General features: G+C 50.8%; 2 protein-coding genes across 3 annotated transcripts; one reads left to right on the top strand and one right to left on the bottom strand.

Moving 5' to 3' along the window:
- Positions 1-5987: 5987 nt before the first annotated feature.
- Positions 5988-9449, bottom strand: CLP1 (cleavage factor polyribonucleotide kinase subunit 1). Its single transcript, XM_039244997.1, has 3 exons — positions 9305-9449; positions 7936-8563; positions 5988-7107 (listed from the first exon to the last, which is right to left on the bottom strand). Exons 2-3 carry the CDS (start codon positions 8539-8541, stop codon positions 6436-6438), a joined length of 1278 nt encoding a protein of 425 aa, XP_039100928.1. The 5' UTR covers positions 8542-8563; positions 9305-9449; the 3' UTR covers positions 5988-6435.
- A 3784-nt stretch (positions 9450-13233) lies between these two features.
- YPEL4 (yippee like 4) lies at positions 13234-18573 on the top strand. Of its 2 annotated transcripts, XR_005530635.1 has the most exons (6): positions 13234-13450; positions 15801-16125; positions 16301-16344; positions 16679-16787; positions 17002-18152; positions 18332-18573. XR_005530635.1 is itself a non-coding variant. In XM_039245119.1 (5 exons), the coding sequence occupies exons 2-5, from the start codon at positions 15985-15987 to the stop codon at positions 17089-17091; spliced, it is 384 nt and encodes a 127-aa protein (XP_039101050.1). In that variant the 5' UTR covers positions 13234-13450; positions 15801-15984; the 3' UTR covers positions 17092-18573. The 2 variants fall into 2 exon arrangements, 1 of the variants encoding a protein (XP_039101050.1); XM_039245119.1 differs by having other exon boundaries at positions 17002-18573.
- The last annotated feature ends 217 nt before the right edge of the window (positions 18574-18790 follow it).

Raw genomic sequence — 18790 nt, 5'->3', positions numbered from 1 at the left:
GCGCAACGTCTCGCGCGGGGCACGTTTCTCTCATTCATGCGGCTCGCGCCGCCGCGCCCGCCCCCGCTCACTCTCCCATTCACCCATAGCCCCCACCCCCACTCCGCTCCAGGGCGTGCGCGCGAACCCGGCGACCGCGGCGACCTCGCGGTCTGATTGGCTGCAGGAGCACGGCGCCGTACCCACGCGAAAGAACGAGCGCGCGCGCGCACACGGCCGTGGGGTTCCGCAGACGACTGGGCGAGGAGGATTGGCGTACTGCGCAGGAGTCAGAAATGGGGGAATGTCCGAGGAAGTCTTTTTCCTGCGTCCCACATTCGAGCCCTACGTATCCAGGAAGAAATCCCTGGAAGTAGAAATAATTATGTGTGTTGGAAAGACTCAAAAGCAAGGACCTAGCCTCTCTCGTGCTCCAGACCCCCTCCAAGTAAGTGTGGTACGGCCCAGACAGGCTTCCTGTGTAACCAATGGCCAGTCGGCCCCGCGGTCCTCGCCTTTCAGCCCCTTCGTGCATTGGTTCACCGCTTGGAGACGAAATAGCTCCCACCCAGCCACACCCCCTCTTTTTTTTTCTTTTTTATTGGATGGCAAAAACTTTATTTAAAGCAATCTTAACGGAGGCGTCCTCGGTCGGGCGAGCTCCCTCATACCAGCAGAATCCCGGGATAATGGAATGGTCTGACTGTGGCTCTCGCACGATGGGGGCGCCCGGACTAGAAGAATCGTGTGGGGCGAAGCTCCTGCCCGAGGTCGGGGAGGAAGAGGAAGAAGAGCGGCGCGAGTCTTGCAGCCGTCCGTAGGGCCGACCGTGACCGTGGCAGGAGGCGCAGGGAGTGAGCGCCTTCCGAGGCGGTGGCAGTCCCCCGGAGCGCCAGAGGGCTGTTGCCTTCGTTCCTTTAGTTCCTCACTGCGGCACGGGGGATGGGCGCCGGCTTCCCTAACTTCGCCCCGTCCGGGAACGCAGGCTGGAAGACGGCTGTCAGCCCTGGCAGACTGCTAGCAGACCGCGAAGATCACAGCGCCACACTTTGCCCTAATTAGCCCTACACAGCTGTGAACCCAAGAGCCTGGCCAGGTGTTGTTCTCTCCTCATTTAGCTCAAGGCCATTTCTCCTTTGAAAGCCGCTCTGGCTATTACATAACCGAAGTGTTCCAGCAGCCACTTCTCTGAAGCCAATCACCTGTAAAGTGTGATTCTAAATCCTGCGGTGTGTCCTCGCGTTTGGTGTCAAATGTTGCTGGTTTTAACTGTAGTCTAATATTTTAGTATTAGGCAGCAAGATGAAGGAGAAAGGTTTTCTGGGGTACAGTCTTAACTCCTTTGACATGGCGTAGGTATCAGGTTCTAGTTCATTCTTTTTAAAAAATTTTTTAAATGTTCATTTATTTTTGAAGGGGAGTGGGGAGGGGGGAAGAGAACGAGCGGGGGAGGGATAGAGAGGGAGACACAAAATCTGACGCAGGCTCCAAGCTCTGAGCTGCCCCATGTGGGGCTCGAACCCATGAGCCCTGCGATCATGACCTGAGGCGAAATCAGCAGCTTAACTGACTGAACCACCCAAGCGCCCCAATTCTTGCTAAGGATTTCAACCATTTACTGCAACACACTAGAGAGTTCTTTTAATGACAATGTGTACTAAAAATGAAATCTTTGTTTTTTTTTAATAAAACATTTAAAAAAATTTTAAAAAAAATAAAAGATGAAATGTTGATAACACTTTAGGCCATATAAAAGGTAAAGTTATTATTGGAGATACAGTATTTTTTTTTATTTATCGAGGTTTTTCTATCTGTAAATGAGGTTAATTTGTTTCCCTAGGAAGAACTAAAATTTCGCTTCTCTACTGCATATTTTTCTTGGATTTTAAGATTTCATTTCCCCAACTTCACAAATTAGCCATCTTTCTTTTCCTACTTTCAACAGTTTAAGAAACCGTTAGTCTAAGAAACTGTTGTCTTTTAGCTAGACATTGCTAAATGAAAATAAAAATTCCATCTTCAACCAACCACACGGTTAAAGCTCCCCTTGGACACTAGACTACTGGATGCCAGCCTCTTAGCCGGATGAGCACTAATGGTGATATAGTCATTATCCAAAGGTTTAGATGAGATTCCATTTCTTGTCCAGTTTGTTTTAGGATCATGCAAGGTAATTTCCTGGAAAGGATGTTTCATAGAACTTAAGGTTTAAAGTACTAGCCACTTCTGAAAACTACTGCACAGTAAAATCTAGGCTAAAACAGTGGGGTATCCAGACCACCCAAACTCCAAATAAATTAATTTGCTATGTATATTACATAACACATTTTTTTTTCTGGCTATACTTTTCCAGTCCTTTACATCTTCTCATGCTGATAGAGGGCAAACTACAAGGTCAATTTTATTTTTTTTAATAGTTTATTGTCAAGTTGGTTTCCATATAACACCCAGTGCTCATTGCCACAAGTGCCCTCCTCCATACCCATCCCCCCCTCCCCCCCACATCCATCAGTCCTCAGTTTTTGTCAGCATTCAAGAGTCTCTCATGGTTTGCCTCTCTCCCTTTCCCCCACCATTTCCTCCCTTCTTCTCCCCCTTGTTCCTCTGTTAAGTTCCTCCTAATCCTCCTATATGTGCAGACATATGATATTTGTCCTTCTCTGCCTGACTTATTTCGCTCAGCATAACACCCTCAAGGTCCATCCATGTTGCTACACATGGCCAGATTTCATTCTTTCTCATTGCCATGTAGTATTCCATCGTATAGATAAACCAAATCTTCTGGATCCATTCGTCCGTTGATGGACACTCAGACTCTTTCCATGTTTTGGCTATTGTTGAGAGTCCTGCTATGAACATTGGGGTACATGTGCCCCTGTGCATCAGCACTCCTGTATCCCTTGGGTAAATTCCTAGCAGTGCTATTGCTGGGTCCTAGGGGAGTTCTATTAATTTTTTGAGGAACCTCCACCCTGTTTTCCAGAGGGGCTGCACCAGTTTACATTCCCACCAGTGTAGGAGGGTGCCTGTTTCTCCACCTCCTCGCCAGCATCTAGAGTCCTCTGATTTGCCCATTTTCGCCATTCTGACCTGCGTGAGGTGGTATCTCAGTGTGGTTTTGATTTGTATTTCCCTGATGAGGGATGCTGAGCATCGTTTCATGTGTCTGTTGGCCATCTGGATGTCCTCTTTGGAGAAGTGTCTGTTCATATCTTCTGCTCATTTCTTCACTGGATTGTTTTTTGGGTGTGGAGTTTGGTGAGTTTACAAGGCCAGTTTTAGTTCAACTTACTGGTAAACAGGCAGAGGCACCTGGGTGGCTCGGTTAGTTAAGCCTCCAACTCTTGGTTTTGGCTCAGGTCGTGATCTCACCCAGTTAGTGAGCTGGAGCCCGGCATTGGGCTCTTCACACAGTGCGGAGCCTGCTTGGGATTCTCTCTCCCTCTCTCTCTGCCCCTCTGGTGCTATCTTTCTCTCAAAATAAATGAACTTTAAAAGAAATTAAACAGGCAGACCAAAAAAAAAAACAAACCTGCTACCCTTGGATTTAGGCACAAAGACAAATGCCCTTTTAGTACCAAAACCACCAACGATCTCTTTTTTCTTTTTTTCTTTTTTAGTAATCTCTATACACAGCCTGTGAGGCTTGAACTCATGACCCTGAGATCAGGAGTCACTTGTTCTTCCAACTGAGCCAGCCAGGCACCCCATCCTCTTTCTGTTTAAATACCGCTGCCTTCCCTCCTGTCCTTATGAAAGGTCTCTGCTTATGTTAAAACACTTTCTCCCCTTGTGCTCTGGATCCCATCCCCTTTATTCCTGCATTTTCTTCCAAATTTTTTCTTTGACCTTGTGCTTGAAACACAGGAAAAAAATAGAATGGTGTCAAGATGATTCCCATACTCATCATAAAATTCTCTCCCTCTAGTCTGCTGATATGCTGTGTCATCCCAGCTAAACAAAAAAAAAAAAAAAAAAACTCCCTTAACCCTACATCCAGCCTCCTCTTCCTTAGCAAAGCTTCCTGAAAGAGTTGTCTACAGATGTTATCTTTATTGCTAACGTTCATATGATTTTGTCCATAATACATATATTTCAATAGAACTTTTATCTCCACCATTCCAAAACTACACTCATAAGGTCAATACTGACCTTCATGCTTCCAGATCCACAGCCAAGTCCCCTTTGCTAGCTCCCGTTATACTTTGCCTCTTTAGAGTGCCCTGAAAATCCATCTCTGTCTCCTGATTTCCATTTACACAGTTCCTAAAGAATTTCAACCATTACTAATGACTTAAAAGTGCTCCTCCATAAGCCAACAGCTTCCATGAAGCTTCAGCCCTAACTCCCCCAAACCTTCCAACTGCTTGTTTCTACCTCTCCACCCAGAATCTCCATATGGATGCCTAGTAGACAGCTAACACTTAATATTGCTAAAGTAGGTCTTTTGATATTCCCTCCTCCCTCCCTGAATTTCCTCAATCTCCTATCCAATCTACCTATTTGAATAAATACAGAAATCAACTTTCATTCCATTTTTTCCCCACTACTTCCATCAGCCAAGGCCTATCTTACCTTCAAAATGTCCCAAGGCAATCTACTCACCAATTCCACCTCCACTAGTCTAAGCCCCCATCAATTCTCACACTAAAACTACAAGTCTCCTAACTTGTATCGTTGCTCCTATCTCTTGCCTCTATAATCCATTATCCACACAGCAATGATCTTTTCCAAATCAGGCCATTCCTGTTTAACCACTTGCTTTGGTCTAAATACCCCCAAAATTCTTACGTTGAAATACTAAGCCCCAAAGATGATGGTAATAGGAGATAGGACCTTTGAGAAATGCTTAGATGAATGCAAAGCCTTCCTGAGTGGGATTAGTGCCTTTGGAAAAGGCTCCATGGTGCATCCCCAGCCCTTCTGCAATGTGAGGACATAGCTAGAAGGAAGCAGTCTGCAACCCCAAAGACAGCCATCATCACAACAGGACCATGCTGGTGCCTTAACCTTGGACTTTCCTGCCTCCACAACTGAGGGATCTCTGGTGTTTATAGGCTGTCTAGTCTGTGGCATTTTGTTACAGCAGCTTGAAGGAACTAAGACACAGCTCCTCTCCCAACATTTGCCACTGCTCTTGGATTACAAAAGCCCTACATTATCTGGTCTCTGGTGCCCCCTCCAGCCTCAATTTGTACCAAGCTTCCCTTGATACACCAGCCTCTCCTTTCATCAAACACATCAAGTTTTTTTTTTCCCTTCTTAGCGTTTTGCTCAGTTTCCTCCACCAGGAAGATTTTGGCCCAGTCTCACACAGCCGTTCAGGTCTTGATGCCCGATGTGCTCAGGAGAGGCCTTTCCTGACCACCCAGTCTAAAGCACTGTCCCTAGTCACTCTATCTCAGATCACCCAATTTTAAGTCTCTGCATAGCACCTACCATTTTTGTTTGTTCATTCTACATAAGCTCTGTAAGACTTTGTCTATGTTGTTCCCCATTCACAATGGCAAATAGCAGATACTCAATAGAGACCTTATGGAAAGAAGGAATTAAGGGCATCAGATATTTACTCAAATCCAAACTAGGAACACAAATAATTTGCAAGAAATCAAAGAGAATGGGCTTTCCCGGCTTCTTACCATCTGAAAAAGCTCAATTTACACTTGGACCTAGGGCCCAGTTCCAGTTGGATAGACAATAGGAAAGACAACTGCAGCTGAGAACAAATAAGCTATGTCTGGAAAATGATTAGGCCACAAATCTCAATCCAAGTATATCAGTGGCCACTTCAGCTCGTCCTAGTAAGCCAGCACAGACAACAGACTTAGCATCTATTTACCTATGAGGGAAGGGAAGGAGAACCATTATAAAAATTCACTTGTTTGCCTCACAGGTGGGCTCTTGGCTTTCCTCTCCTCTAAGAGTTTAGCAGGAACTCATTCCAGTGATGTTTCCATAGTTTAGGGGGAAAAAACCAAAATTTTTACAAATCATACCAACTTCTGTGACATGGCAAAAATATTTATTAAAATTTTCCAAATTTAAACATTATTTGAAAGAGGCCTCCTGAGTCAATCTTTCATCCTGGATAAATGGGATAACAAGTACTATATACAGAATATAAAGCAGTGGTAATAAAAAAAAAAATTCCTCCTAAAAATTAATCCACCAAGTAGTACAGTGGCAGAAATGGGATGCTCCAGGGTCTCAAGAGAATTCAGAGTGGCACCTTAGGTGACCCAAGAAACCAATCATATTCTCATAGTTTTCCATTTGGTTCAAGATTAGAAGAGTTAGGTTACCACCAACTGTTTCAAAAGGTAGAAATATGCTTTCTACTAGTTCACTATTTGCTGGCCTGTGTGGCCTCAACAGATTCTCATACCACAGCCCGTCTGCCTTTGGTGATGACCAGAAGATCTCTGTGTCCCAGGCAGCAAGGTTTCCTGCTCATCTCTACTTAAGATCCATGAACCTGATGTCCATGATGAGAAGGAAGTTCTTGGGCAGTGGGCGGGGGGCTGGGGAAAGAACAGTAAACACTTGATGCTCCAGGTCCACACTGGTCACCACGATGAAGCCAGCCACACTTGTCTCAGAAAGGTTCTCCTCTGTGCCCTCAGCAGTGCTAACACTCAGGAGGTGGTGCACCATATCTCGGCCAGGCGTGACAGGCACCAGCTTGAGCTGATTGTCCTCCTGAGACATGCCCAGAGGCAAACAGGAGTCTGGAATGGTGGGTGCTCCAACTTTGTAGATTTTCACATCTGAAAATTTGACGTTGAAGGCATGGGGATAGAAACAGCCCCGGAATCCATAGAAATACTCACGGATACGTTCATCCCTACACTCCCGCCGGAAGTCTTTGGAGCGTTCAACCACACCCCCAGATTTAGGGAGCAGCACGGTGCGCACAAAGTGAGGCAGGTCCCGTTTTAGTTCGTTGTACAGTCGTTCTTGATCCAGAACCACAACCACATCTACCTCAAAGGCTGACGCTGCGTGCACCAGGGCCTGGTAACCAGAGCCTTTGACCCAGCCACAGGTATTAATGACACAGCCACTCACAGAGGCCCTTCGGTTCACTTCACATCTTTGATTGAACACGTCCGCTAAACGAGAAGTAATCTGCAATAGAAAGCATTAAGGTGAGGGAAAAAAACCCACAAAACTAACAAACTCATAGCTATGTAGAATAAGTGGTCATTAGGTACAAGAACAAGTGATATTCTTGGGGTGCCTGGGTGGCTCAGGTCGTGATCTGGTGGTCCGTGAGTTTGAGCCCTGCATAGGGCTCTGTGCTGACAGCTCAGAGCCTGAAGCCTGCCTTAGATTCTGTGTCTCCCTCTCTCACTCTTTTTTTTTTTTTTAAGTGTTTTTATTGCTGAGAGAGAGAGAGAGAGAGAGAGAGAGAGAGAGAGACAGCATGAGCAGGGGAGGGTCAGAGAGAAAGGGAGAAACAGAACCCAAAACAGATTCCAGGCTCTGAGCTGGCTGACAGCACAGAGTCCGACGTGGGGCTCGAACCCACGAACCGTGAGATCATGACCTGAGCTGAAGTCGGAAGTTTAACCGACTGAGCCACCCAGGTGCCCCTGTGTCTCCCTCTGTCTCTTCCCTGCTCACACTCTCTTCCTCAAAATCAAATAAACAAAAAAATGACATTCCTGATGGCTGTGGTTTTAACCTCATTAACATGTTTTTATGTTGCTTCTTGTTTATTGTTTCATGTCCTCAGCAGAAATTGAGTTAATTACATAAAAACAGGTCCACAGCCCTATTTAACACTCTGAAGCTGACTTGTATTTGAAACGGACTTTTCCAAAATCATCTGGCAGTAATACCAGCTGAGAGGGAGCAAAGAATGGCCATAGGCGGTTTTAATTAGCACTTTCACACAGCTTCCTATCCTGATAACAGCCCTTCCCTCCATCCCACCTGGGCTCTGTCTCTGACCTTGTTATAAAGTTTGATGTTGGTGCCAGGAGTGGTGGAGCCAAAATGGTACACCAGAGGGGCCTGGATAGAGAATCCCTCTTCAACATCTGCTGGCCGCTCGATGTAGAGGGCTCCCATGGTACCAGGGATGGAAACAGAGCCCTGACCCACATCCAGCTCTACGTAAGTGGGGCGGCGGCCCAAACGCACTGCGTAGTTGAGCAGCAGCCGGCACACTGTGGACTTGCCCACATCGGTGGGGCCCACTACCATCACCCGCGGGCCTCGCTCTTCTTCCTTCTCCGCCTGCCTCCTCATCTGCTCCAAGGCTGTGTGAGTGTTGAGATAAAGTAACATCGGAGTGTCCTTGGAGACGTAAGCCACCTCGGTGCGGCCACTCAGCTGTAAAGAACAGCCATGCCAAGTGAAAACAGCCACCTTGGCACCAGCATCGAAGGTGAATTTCTTGTTTCGGGTCAGCTCTGTGCCGAAGATCTCTGCCATCCCAGCCAGCAGCTCCAACTGAACTGACTGAGATGCCTCCACTTCAAAGCGAAGTTCTGTTTCTCGCTCTAGTTCAAATTTAGTTGTTGGCTTCTTGTCATCATTGGCCTCCTCCCCCATCTTGTGTGTGTAGCTGCTGTGCCTAGAACACAAAGGAACGATCAGATCTACAGAGAAGTTAGGACACTGTTCAAAATCCTCCAATGGGTGTTTCTCCTCACCTTGATTTATCTTTTCTCCTTCTCTGTGATCAACACCTGTCTCTATATATTTACTGTCTGCCTACCCCCACTTAAGGGTTGGGCAGTTTGGTTGCTACTGTATCTCTAGTATCTAGAATAGGGCTTGACAACCCGTAGGCACCTCATAAGGACACCGAGTAAACAAATGATTCAGACATAAGAAAACTATATCTACAGATTGACCTAGGACTTGATTATATCACCTCCATCGCTCCTTTCATCACTACGGGATACTCGACTTGAGAAGGCAACTGATGCCCACTCCACCACTCTCTTATTCAACAAGAAACGGCGTCCGCAATCTGGATGCAAAGCAGAAAATACGGGGTTTGGACCTGGAAACAGCATTAAGCCCCGCTCAGCAACTACTAGGTAGTGTCTTTAGACAAATCACTTAATCTCTCTGAGCCTTTTCCTCAGCTGTCACCTGGAGTCACTTGAACTTCCTCTCACAAAGCGTTGTTCTGGAGACTGCTGGAGGGGAAAAAAATTACTTCGCAAACTAGAAAACGCCGAGAATGATTTCCGATCCCGAACCACAGCTCCAAGTGCAGCATCGATCTGTCCAGGCACTCCCAGACGCCGAAATCTATCCAGCCCCCAAAGGGGCGACAGTTGCATTCCTGAGCTTATTATCTTACCTGCACAGCCGCGAACCCAAACCGGTAAAACGAGGAGCCTCCGGGCGGACCTAAACCCAACTACCCGCCACGCTCGCCCAGCTCCACGCCGGAAACAAAAGCGGTTCCGCACTTGCGCAATGGAGGAGCCGCGGTCGCGCGATGTCTCTTGGGATATGTAGTTGTGCGGGCACGGCCTCGAGCTGTTGCGCTCGCGCAGCCGCTCGGCCTTCTGGGAGTTGTAGTTAAAGGATTGTTTTGATCGTGACGCCAAAGTGGGAGGGGCGGTGGCCGGTATTGTTTGCGAAGCAGGCGAGCACGGGGGTAGGGGGCGTGGCGGTTACGCCCCGCGCGGGGCGGGGACCCGCCGAGGAGCCAATGGTTGCCGAGGCACGGCTGCGGCGGACTCTCGCCCCAGCGTTCCCGCTCACCTGCCGCCGGGCCAGGAGAAGGGCAGGGGGAAGCGGGGGTAGGCTCACCATCTGGGTCCCACGACCGTCTGTTTGCCGGGACCACAAGCCACATGGTGGGGACATGAGCAAAACCCCATGTGGAACACGAGGAAATCTGAGAGTAAGGAAAGTGGAGGAAAACACCCTGTCCGAGGCCAGCCTGGGCTGTCATCCCCTACCTGACACTGTGCTTGGCACTTAGAGGGTTAACTTTTTTTTTTTAATACTTTTTTATTTATTTCTAGGAGAGAGAGAGACAGCGTGAGCAGGGGAGGGTCAGAGAGAGAGGGAGACACAGACTCTGAAACAGGCTCCAGGCTCTGAGCTGGCAGTCAGCACAGAGCCCGACGCGGGGCTCGAACCCACGAACCGCGAGATCATGACCTAAGCGAAAGTCGGACGCTTAACCGACTAAGCCACCCAGGCGCCCCTGTTTTGTTTTAATAAAAGAAATAACAACCGAAGAAATCCTTCCAGTTACTCTCTGGGTCAGTCATTACCCAACAACGCCTCTGTCTCTCCTACTGAATGGGGAATTCTGCTGGGAACTCCTTTCTCTCCCTGAATCCCAGTTAAACCATGCCACCCATTTACCCCCCGCAGGCAACAGGTTGGGCCGCGTCTGTGGTTCTCAGGAGCTTCGGCTTCGAGATCTTCTGCTTTGCTGTGTCACTTTCTCGCTGTGTGACCTTGGGCAAATCAGGCTTAAACTCTCTGAGGCCAGTTTCTTGTCTAAAATAGGAATAATAACAGTACTCAATCGCTTAAAGTTGTTTTAAAGATTGGGTGGGACGATACATTTAAAGTGCTAAGCACACTGTCGGTGACATAGCATTTGACGTCAGCTTTTAAGTTTTTATTATAGGTTGAGCAGGGGGAGCACTAATAATTCCATTCATTTGTACAGTAGTTTAAAATTTTCAAAGCCCTTTTCATTATCTTCTTTCACAGCCACCCTGTAAAGTTAGTTTTATTATCTTCACGTTCAGATGAGGAAGGAGACTAAGGTAGGTGAAGGGACTTCCTCAAGCTACAACTCAAACCCCATTATAATAGAAAACACATGGTGTTAGATGCCAGGTACCGTTCAAGCGACTTGACAGGTGTAAGTTCATTTAATCCTCAGAAGAATCCTGTGAATATACTGAAAATGTCATCCCCACTTTACAGATGAGTACGTTCTTCAGTCCTGTGACCATGGTTAATCCAGATCCAGGAGCCCGGGGTGATTTTGTGGGTTGCATCTTTCACACTGGCCCTGCCCTATCAGTCACGTGGTTAGCGCCATCCTCACTGCTCACAGCTTTTTCTTTAATGGTTCGTTTTAATTCACTCATTCACCTCGGCATGCACTAGTTCTCTGGTGACCTATTAAGTATCCCATGATCTTTCACCATTCTTCAGAAACTCAGTTCCAGGATTCTATTTGCAAATTTTCTCCCAGAATGAGCGCAGCCTCTCCGGTTTCCTTGCAATCTACCTCCCAGATCTGTTTCTTTGCCTCCACACTCTCTCCCTTGAGGCAATTTCTCCCAATTATCTGAAGGTCATCTTTATTTGGATACTGTATAGCCATCTCGAGTTGAATTTCAGGCAAAGAGACCTCTCTCCTCCTTTAGACTATCTCCACTTCTTAAAGCGAGGGCACAACATTTAGAGCATTCATGCTTGCCTACGCGCTTTCTCACTATTCATCTTTCACCAAGCGCTCCTGTCATCTACACCCCACCCCCAAACAATACTGTCCTCATTTGTCTTTTTCATTTTCCTCTCTAGCTAAATTCTTGATCGTTTTCTTCCTGACTTAAACTAATTAGTATCCCCTTTTGCTCCCGAATGTTCAATCCTTGCCCGAAGAACTACTCACCTCTACCCTCTTCCCACTTCTATCATTTCCCCCAAGAATGATTCCCCAAATGCCTCCCTCCATTTACCTTTCCTTTCTCATCTGCTGCCCACGCATAAACCCTTCTTTCTTTACCCAGTTCTCTCTCTCACTTCCAAACCTCTGGTGATATCACCCAAGGCACCTGAACTGTGTTTCCAGAATTTACCTCAAACCTCAGAATCTTCCCTGATTAAATATTCATAATTCCTTTTATTTTTCATACCCAGCTAGCAAATGCCTCCCATTACCCACATTTCCCTACTTTCCTTCCTTGCATGTGAAAAGACAAACCACCCACAAGCTGTCCTTTCTAAGTCCCTATCTTTGTCACACTTCATTTTCTAGATGTTAGCCTCTGTTAGAAGTTGGGATTTTTTATCTTAGAGAATGTGTTCTGTGCCCACATACTTTAGAGATATGCACAGGACAACCACTACATGAGAAATAGAATCTGAGTCAAATGAAAAAGACTTGGAAGCTGATAGAAAAAAATAGCACTGAGAGATGGAAGTTCTTCCTATGCTATCCAGTTGGTATGTGTCTCCTGAGATCTCAGAATTTAAGAGTAAATCCTCTCTGGGTTTAAGGATATTAAGTTGAGCACACTATTTTTGAAATAACAATAACTACTGTTATTTCGCGTGCCGGGCACTTTTTAGGTGTTTACATGTTCCTTCACCTTATTTCACATCTCCATGGGGTAAATGTCATTAGCTTCATTTAGCAGAAGAGGAAACCTGGAGGCACAAACAGGATCAGCAACCTGCCCAGTGGTTCCTTGTGAGCATATTGGCAGAGCTGCGATTCAAAGTCCAATCTCTCTGAGGCCAAAGCCAGATACTCGGACCACGTCTGAAGATGCAACTCCACTGCTGTTTCCTGATCATCTTCTGTATGCGGGGCTCTGCGCTAGGCATTGCAGTCCTGGGATGCAGAGCGGAGTTTCCCAGAGGACGTTTCTCAGAAAGTTTACAGCCTGTTAAAGAACCTTATGTAATGTGGGTGTCTCTGTCTGGAAAGCACAAGTAACTTAGAGGTAGCTGAGAAGAGGTTCCTGCTTGTGAGATGTCGTATTTCATCGGTGACCCCTGTGGGGGCATTAAGCTGAGGCTTGGAGGTTTGAAAGTGCCCGGTCCAAGCTTGGCGGCACAGTTTGCCCTATGTGACAATATGTCTTTCTTTTCCCTGCGTCAGGGCTGGCATCCGACTGAGATGGGAAATGTATCATCTTGAATGTGTGTGCACACGCCTGACTCTCTGCATCCATCTCTCACTGTCACCGCCTGGCCACCTCCTTTCCTCCAGCCCCGCCACCCATACATGCTCCATCCTTGCCAGCCCTGTCCTTCCTCCAGGTCCCTTCTGTCTCCTTGGCCACCCTGCCTTCGTCCTCAGCAACCAGCCTTTCCTCCTGCGTCCCCTGTGCCGACCCGTCCCTCAGCTCCCACCCGGCTCTGCTCCCTCCCCGAGCCCCATCCCTCGTTGCCTGCCCCCTCCCTTCCTCCCGACCCGCCTCCTGTGTCTCCCAGCCCTGCTCTGACGTGGGAGGTGAGGGGGTGGGGGGATGGATGACTCACAGTGTTATGATGCAGTTCCACAACACACAGCTACATTCACCCACAGACCGAGGTACAGACGAGAGACAACCTCTGGCCCCCCAGCAGCTGGCCAGCCTGGCAGCCCCAGTCTCGAGCCCCTAACTACTCTCCCCTGCCCCCATCCCCTTCCCCATTGAAGGAGCGGAAAGAGAAGAGAGAAGAGTGAGCAGAGAGATTGAGAGATTGAGAGAGAGAGAGATAGACGGAGATCTCTGGAGCAGACCTCAAGGTGAGGGGGCAGCCCTTCTCCAAATGAATTTTTTTCCCCTTTGCAAATTTCCTCCTCCTGCTGCGTGTTGCTTTCTCCCCATCGCAAAAGCATTATTCATCCACCCTTTGTCCTCCCTTCCCCCTCCCCGCTGCCTCTGCTCCTCTCTCTCAGCTCCTCCATCCCTCTCCGAGCTCCTGACGGTCCCCGCACTTAGATTTCCCGGCAACTTTGGCTGCTGCATCAGGCCTCACTGTTTATTGTTTTTCTGCTGATGCAGACCCCCGAAGCCCGCCCGGGGAGCTGGCTGCGCTGCTTCTGGTTTGGACCGTACCATGCCAAGAACGCCAGCCCGGGGGTGGGGGTGGGGGGGGGCTGAAACCTCAGAGCAGATGAGAAAATCCATTGTGAGCAGGTGTTGTGTCCGCCCCCCCCACCCCCGCCCCCCCGGGGACAGGATTCGCACCTGGTTCCTCAAGCCTTTGCCTGGGCGCCTCTGCTGTCAGCACTGGTTGCTCAGCACACTGCCCCCCCCCCCCCCCAGCCCTCCCTCTCCACTACCTCCCACGGTCCAGCCCCATCTCACTTGGGAGAATATCCTCTCCCTAACACTCAGCTTGCCTTTGTTTTTTCCTTCATTTACCCAACTTGCTTCTCCCTGTGATCTGAGCCAGGGAAGAATTGACCCCAACTCCTCCCCCCCTCTCCCCCCCGCAACCACCCTGAGTGATTCTCTGGCCTTCTGTGCAGCCTCTCTTTGGCCTGATGGGGAAGCAGAGGAGAGAGAGGGAGGGAGGTGTGACATAGGCTGGGGAAGGAGCTAGAGAGCTGGGACCCGGCCAGCCCCTAGCAGGTGCACTTAGGTGGAGCTCAGCAGAGGGAACTCGGGCAAAGTTTGAAGGCAGACCTGGGAAGTGGACGCTGGTGAGGAGGGCCCAGTCTCCTGCGGTTAGAGCCCAATGTCACCCTGAACCCATCTCAAGGTGTCTTTCTAGGGCTCAGCCACAGGAAGAGGACCTCAAACTGAAGATGGGCTCTATTGGGGGTTCTCTGGAGAGATTGTCTGGTGGCCCCAGTAAACACTACAACAGCTGGGCCACCAACGGCCACCACAGAGGGCCTGCTAAGAGCCTATTTGCCCTGGCCACTCACAGCCACACTGTCCCTGCTCTGTTTAGTGGCCTGGCCTTGCCAGAACTCCCAGCTGGCACCTCTGAACCAGACTGAGCTAAATCACCCACAACAGGCTTGAAGGCCCCGTGAAGGAGAAGCCTTATCAGAGGCAACAGAGGACACCTCCCTTCTTATCCTCTGCCACTTGTGCCCTCAGTCACTTGGGGACTGGAGTCTGGGCAAATACCACCACCATCTTTCTCACCATTCCTTACCAGAAATCAGCAATTACTTTATCTCTTGTCACCCACAAGAGTCCCTGGCCCTGGGAGAAGGTGGAAACGTTCTCTGCCTTGTACCCCAAAGCATAGGCTTTGAAAATAAGAATCCTCCACTTCTGTTTCCACCGCCCATCGTGGGCGCTGCTCCCACAGCACGTCACCCAGCCCAAGAGCGCCACCCTCCCCGAAGTGATCCCCACTTCCCATTGCTTCCTGCTGTCAGGTCTACCTGAAGGAAAGATACTCTCTCCATGGGGCTGACCGTCCACGTCTTTCACTGAGGCTAAGGCACCAGTTAGAGCAGCACAGCCAGACCAAGGGGCTCAGAGAACAGCCAGTTGCTGCTTCAGAGCTGGAATGAGTGGACCAAAGTGCAGGACTGGGCGAACGGCCACGTCTGAGGTTGTCAGTACCAACGGAGACATCCATGAAGTTCTAGTGCCCGGAGTGCAGGACCCCAGGCCCAGGAAAGGGCCGAGCAGTGCGTGTGTACTTGACCGCCTGCTGGCCTCCCTCCCAGGCGAAACGTATGAAGGACCAATTGCACTGCAAATGGAGGCCACCGGAGAGAGAAACCGCCAGGCTTCCCCAACTTGTGCAAGGCTTTGAACCTGAGCCTCCTGGGCACACGTGGGATGCAGACCCTCACAAAAGAGCCAAGACCCGGGAGAGAGCACCCGTAGATGACGTTGCTCCCGTGGCACCATTTGCACCAGCAGGCTGCTCTCGGTGGAAAATGGTGGAGGCCGCTCCCGCCCCAGGAGGGAAAGGCACCACCTCCCCGGCTGTGGCACTGGAGGCCGGGAACAGCTGCCTGAGCAGGCGGGAACCCAGGGTCCAGGGAGACTGGGCGACCGGTGGCTGCAGGGGGGTGGGGGAGGTGATGGTGATGGGGGAAGCAGGGGCAGGGAGGGCTGAGCCCAGCTACCCGGGTCCCTCGGGAGGGGCCCTCCTGATGCACTCTCCGCTCTTCCCAGGTGACTTCCATTTCTATCTGGTTCACGTCTGGGGGGGCCCTGGCCGGGCAGCCCCCCCACATCTCTCCTGCCCCGAAACACGGCTCTAGCCAACCTGCTCCGCTGCTTCACCTGCGACCGACTGTGTGGGGGCTGCACAGCGCCAGCCCCTCCAGCCCGCCAGGGCATCGTCCTGCAGCCCGTCATGCCCAGCTGCGACCCCGGCCCGGGCCCTGCCTGCCTCCCCGCCAAGACCTTCCGCAGCTACCTGCCCCGCTGCCACCGCACCTACAGCTGCGTCCACTGCCGGGCACACCTGGCCAAGCACGATGAGCTTATTTCTAAGGTACGCCAAGCGGGGGCCCGCCACTCATCCCCGCCCGCCGGCTCCCAACAGGGTTGTCCAAACTCACCCGGGGGAGAGGCGGCAACGCCCACCTGCCCTCTTCCGGGCCCCTGGGGGACCCAGGCGGTGGGGCTGAGGGATACCGGCAGTCACCGTCTGTCCTATGTCTCCACAGTCTTTCCAAGGGAGCCATGGCCGAGCCTACCTGTTTAACTCCGTGTGAGTCTACCTCTCTGTGTATGCGTGCGCGCGCGCGTCTGACTAATCCTCCGGAGAGGAAAGGGGAGGCGAGCCATCAGCAGGTGGCCTTGAACCTTCTGCTTTGGCAAAGGGGTCCAGAGACTCGGCCCGCAGTTCTCCCGTGGAGAGCCTGGGCAGAACTGGAGAGGGAAGGCCCAAGCACTGGTCACGAAGAGGTGGCTCGCGGCCAGCAGGGGCTTCCAGTCGGCCGGGGTTCAGTGCTCTCCTGATGGAAGTTCCTTTGGTCTGTTTGGGGGCTGAACTAACGTAGCAACTCCACTGGTTGCCTGGTCCTTCCTGTTTCCTGGGACAGGGTCAACGTGGGCTGCGGACCAGCCGAACAGCGCCTCCTGCTCACGGGGCTGCACTCGGTAGCTGATATTTTCTGCGAGAGCTGCAAAACCACGCTGGGCTGGAAATACGTAAGTGCCCGGAGGGAGGGCCACCCTCTAAAGCGGACAACCGAGCTTCCCCCGCCCCCCCCACCCCCCGCGACCTCACGGCCAGGTTTTTGCATGACCCCCAGAGGCCAGAGGGAGTTCGTTGCTGGGTTGGGGGGCGCGGGTGGTACAGCAGTAGTAGTAGGTCTTGGAGGGGGTCCGCTTTGTCCTTCTTTCACTGCTTCCCCTCCGCCAGGAGCAGGCTTTTGAGACGAGCCAGAAGTACAAGGAGGGAAAGTACATCATTGAAATGTCACACATGGTGAAGGACAACGGCTGGGACTGAGGGGCTCAGGCAGGCTGTGCCCTTCCTCCGCATGCCCACCCTCCCCACACCCATCCCCGGGCCCTGCCAAGCAGTCCATACCAGCATGAGTACTGCCCCACCCCTGGGGGGAAACCCAGCTCACACCACCCCTACCCCACCTCCACCTCATCACTCCCAGGCCCTTTTGGAACAGGGGTCTGGGGTACCCCAGGGGTGTTCAAGGCTCAGCAGTGGGCAGCAGTCAGGGAGAGCCAGAACTGGGGAAAGGGGCTGGTCGCGGGTCCTTCTAGTCCTAAGATCCTGGAAATGGAGGTGATGGCAAGGCGTAGGGTCAGGCAGAGGACCAGGAGGGATCCGTTTCTGCCCTGACCTCCTTTCAAATGAATGGAGGACGAGCTGTGAGGCATGGGGCTGGTAGAGGACAGCCCACAGAATAGCAGGGGAGAAGGGGCTTGAGTTGGAGTGAAATTTTGGCCCCAGACACTGCTAGACACTGGAGTCTCTGAGGGGGAAGTTTCCCACCCCCATTTGTAGGAGAAAGGATTCGGGGGTGCAAGGCGAGAAATCCTAGATTCCAGGCCCCGGGAAATACAAGTCACAGGGGGTTTCCATTTTACTCCACTTGTTAGTTTATCTTGGCACTAAAGAGGCGCTTGCGCGTATCTAACCTTCGCCAGGGGGTGGGGTGGGGGAAGCAGCCCCTGGAACAGCCCCCACCCCCCCGCTGGCTGTTTCCAGAGCGAGCAGTCCGTACGGGCATTCTGAGGCCCAGCCACTGCTCCCTGGGACCCAGTCCCTTGGAGGGGAGGTAGGACATCACTGTCACGGGGCCAGGCTTCCTCGTGGCTGCCACCAGCGAACGAAACTTTTGTATGATACATAAAGTGTTTGGGTCTATTTTTAATAAAAAGGGGAAAAGCAACGGCGAGGCACTCTCTCCTCTTTGGCTTGGCTTCCTATGTACAGACCTTCTATTCCGTCACAGACACCTCCCAGGACCTGTCCCCTTGTGCCACTAGAGGGCAGCAATTGCTTTGTCTGTGTCGAGACCCCACTTTAACCAGGGGACGGGCCTTCAGGTGAGGTTCACTAAGTGAAGCGAGGGCTTTTGTAGGCAGTGTTTCAAACAGGAGCAGCCCCAACAGCCCCTAAACCAGAGCCCTTGACAATGAATCAGGTAGCACCTGGGTCCAGGATTGGGCCTCTGGAAGAGGCGCATCCCTGAACAAGGGTGTTCTTGGGGCCCGTTGCCTTTCAGCCTGGACTTGAAATGTTTGGGTCAGCTCATGGCCACACTCAAGGCTGAAAGAAAAATGGATCAAGCAAGGCGCTGCCCTGGCAGCCGACACAAAGTGGAACTGAACAGCTCAAGATCGCAGCATCAGTGCAATCATGCGAACCACGTGTGTTTTTTGGGCAGTGATGTGATACTCCCGTTGTTATTGGGCCACCAACAACCACAGGGAGGATTGTACACATCATAAAAATCATTTTTGGTAAGCTGGCTTGTTATCCAGATTCGTTCATTGATATTGCAGATCTTTGCAGAGCACCTGTCATCTGCCAGGCATTGTGTTACGCACTGGAGATGCGATGGACAGCAGGGCAGCCGCGGCCTGACTTGCGTGTGTTGTGGGAGTGCTTTCAATCTAGTGGGAGGATAAACAATAACCAGAGGATTCCAGGAACGACGGCTCTGAGCAGGGATGGGGAGGAG

The sequence above is a fragment of the Hyaena hyaena genome, unplaced genomic scaffold (assembly GCF_003009895.1).
Source record: "Hyaena hyaena isolate Hyena2069 unplaced genomic scaffold, ASM300989v1 scaffold_252, whole genome shotgun sequence".
Lineage (NCBI taxonomy): Eukaryota > Metazoa > Chordata > Mammalia > Carnivora > Hyaenidae > Hyaena > Hyaena hyaena.
This window is presented reverse-complemented; position numbering and strand designations above follow the sequence as displayed.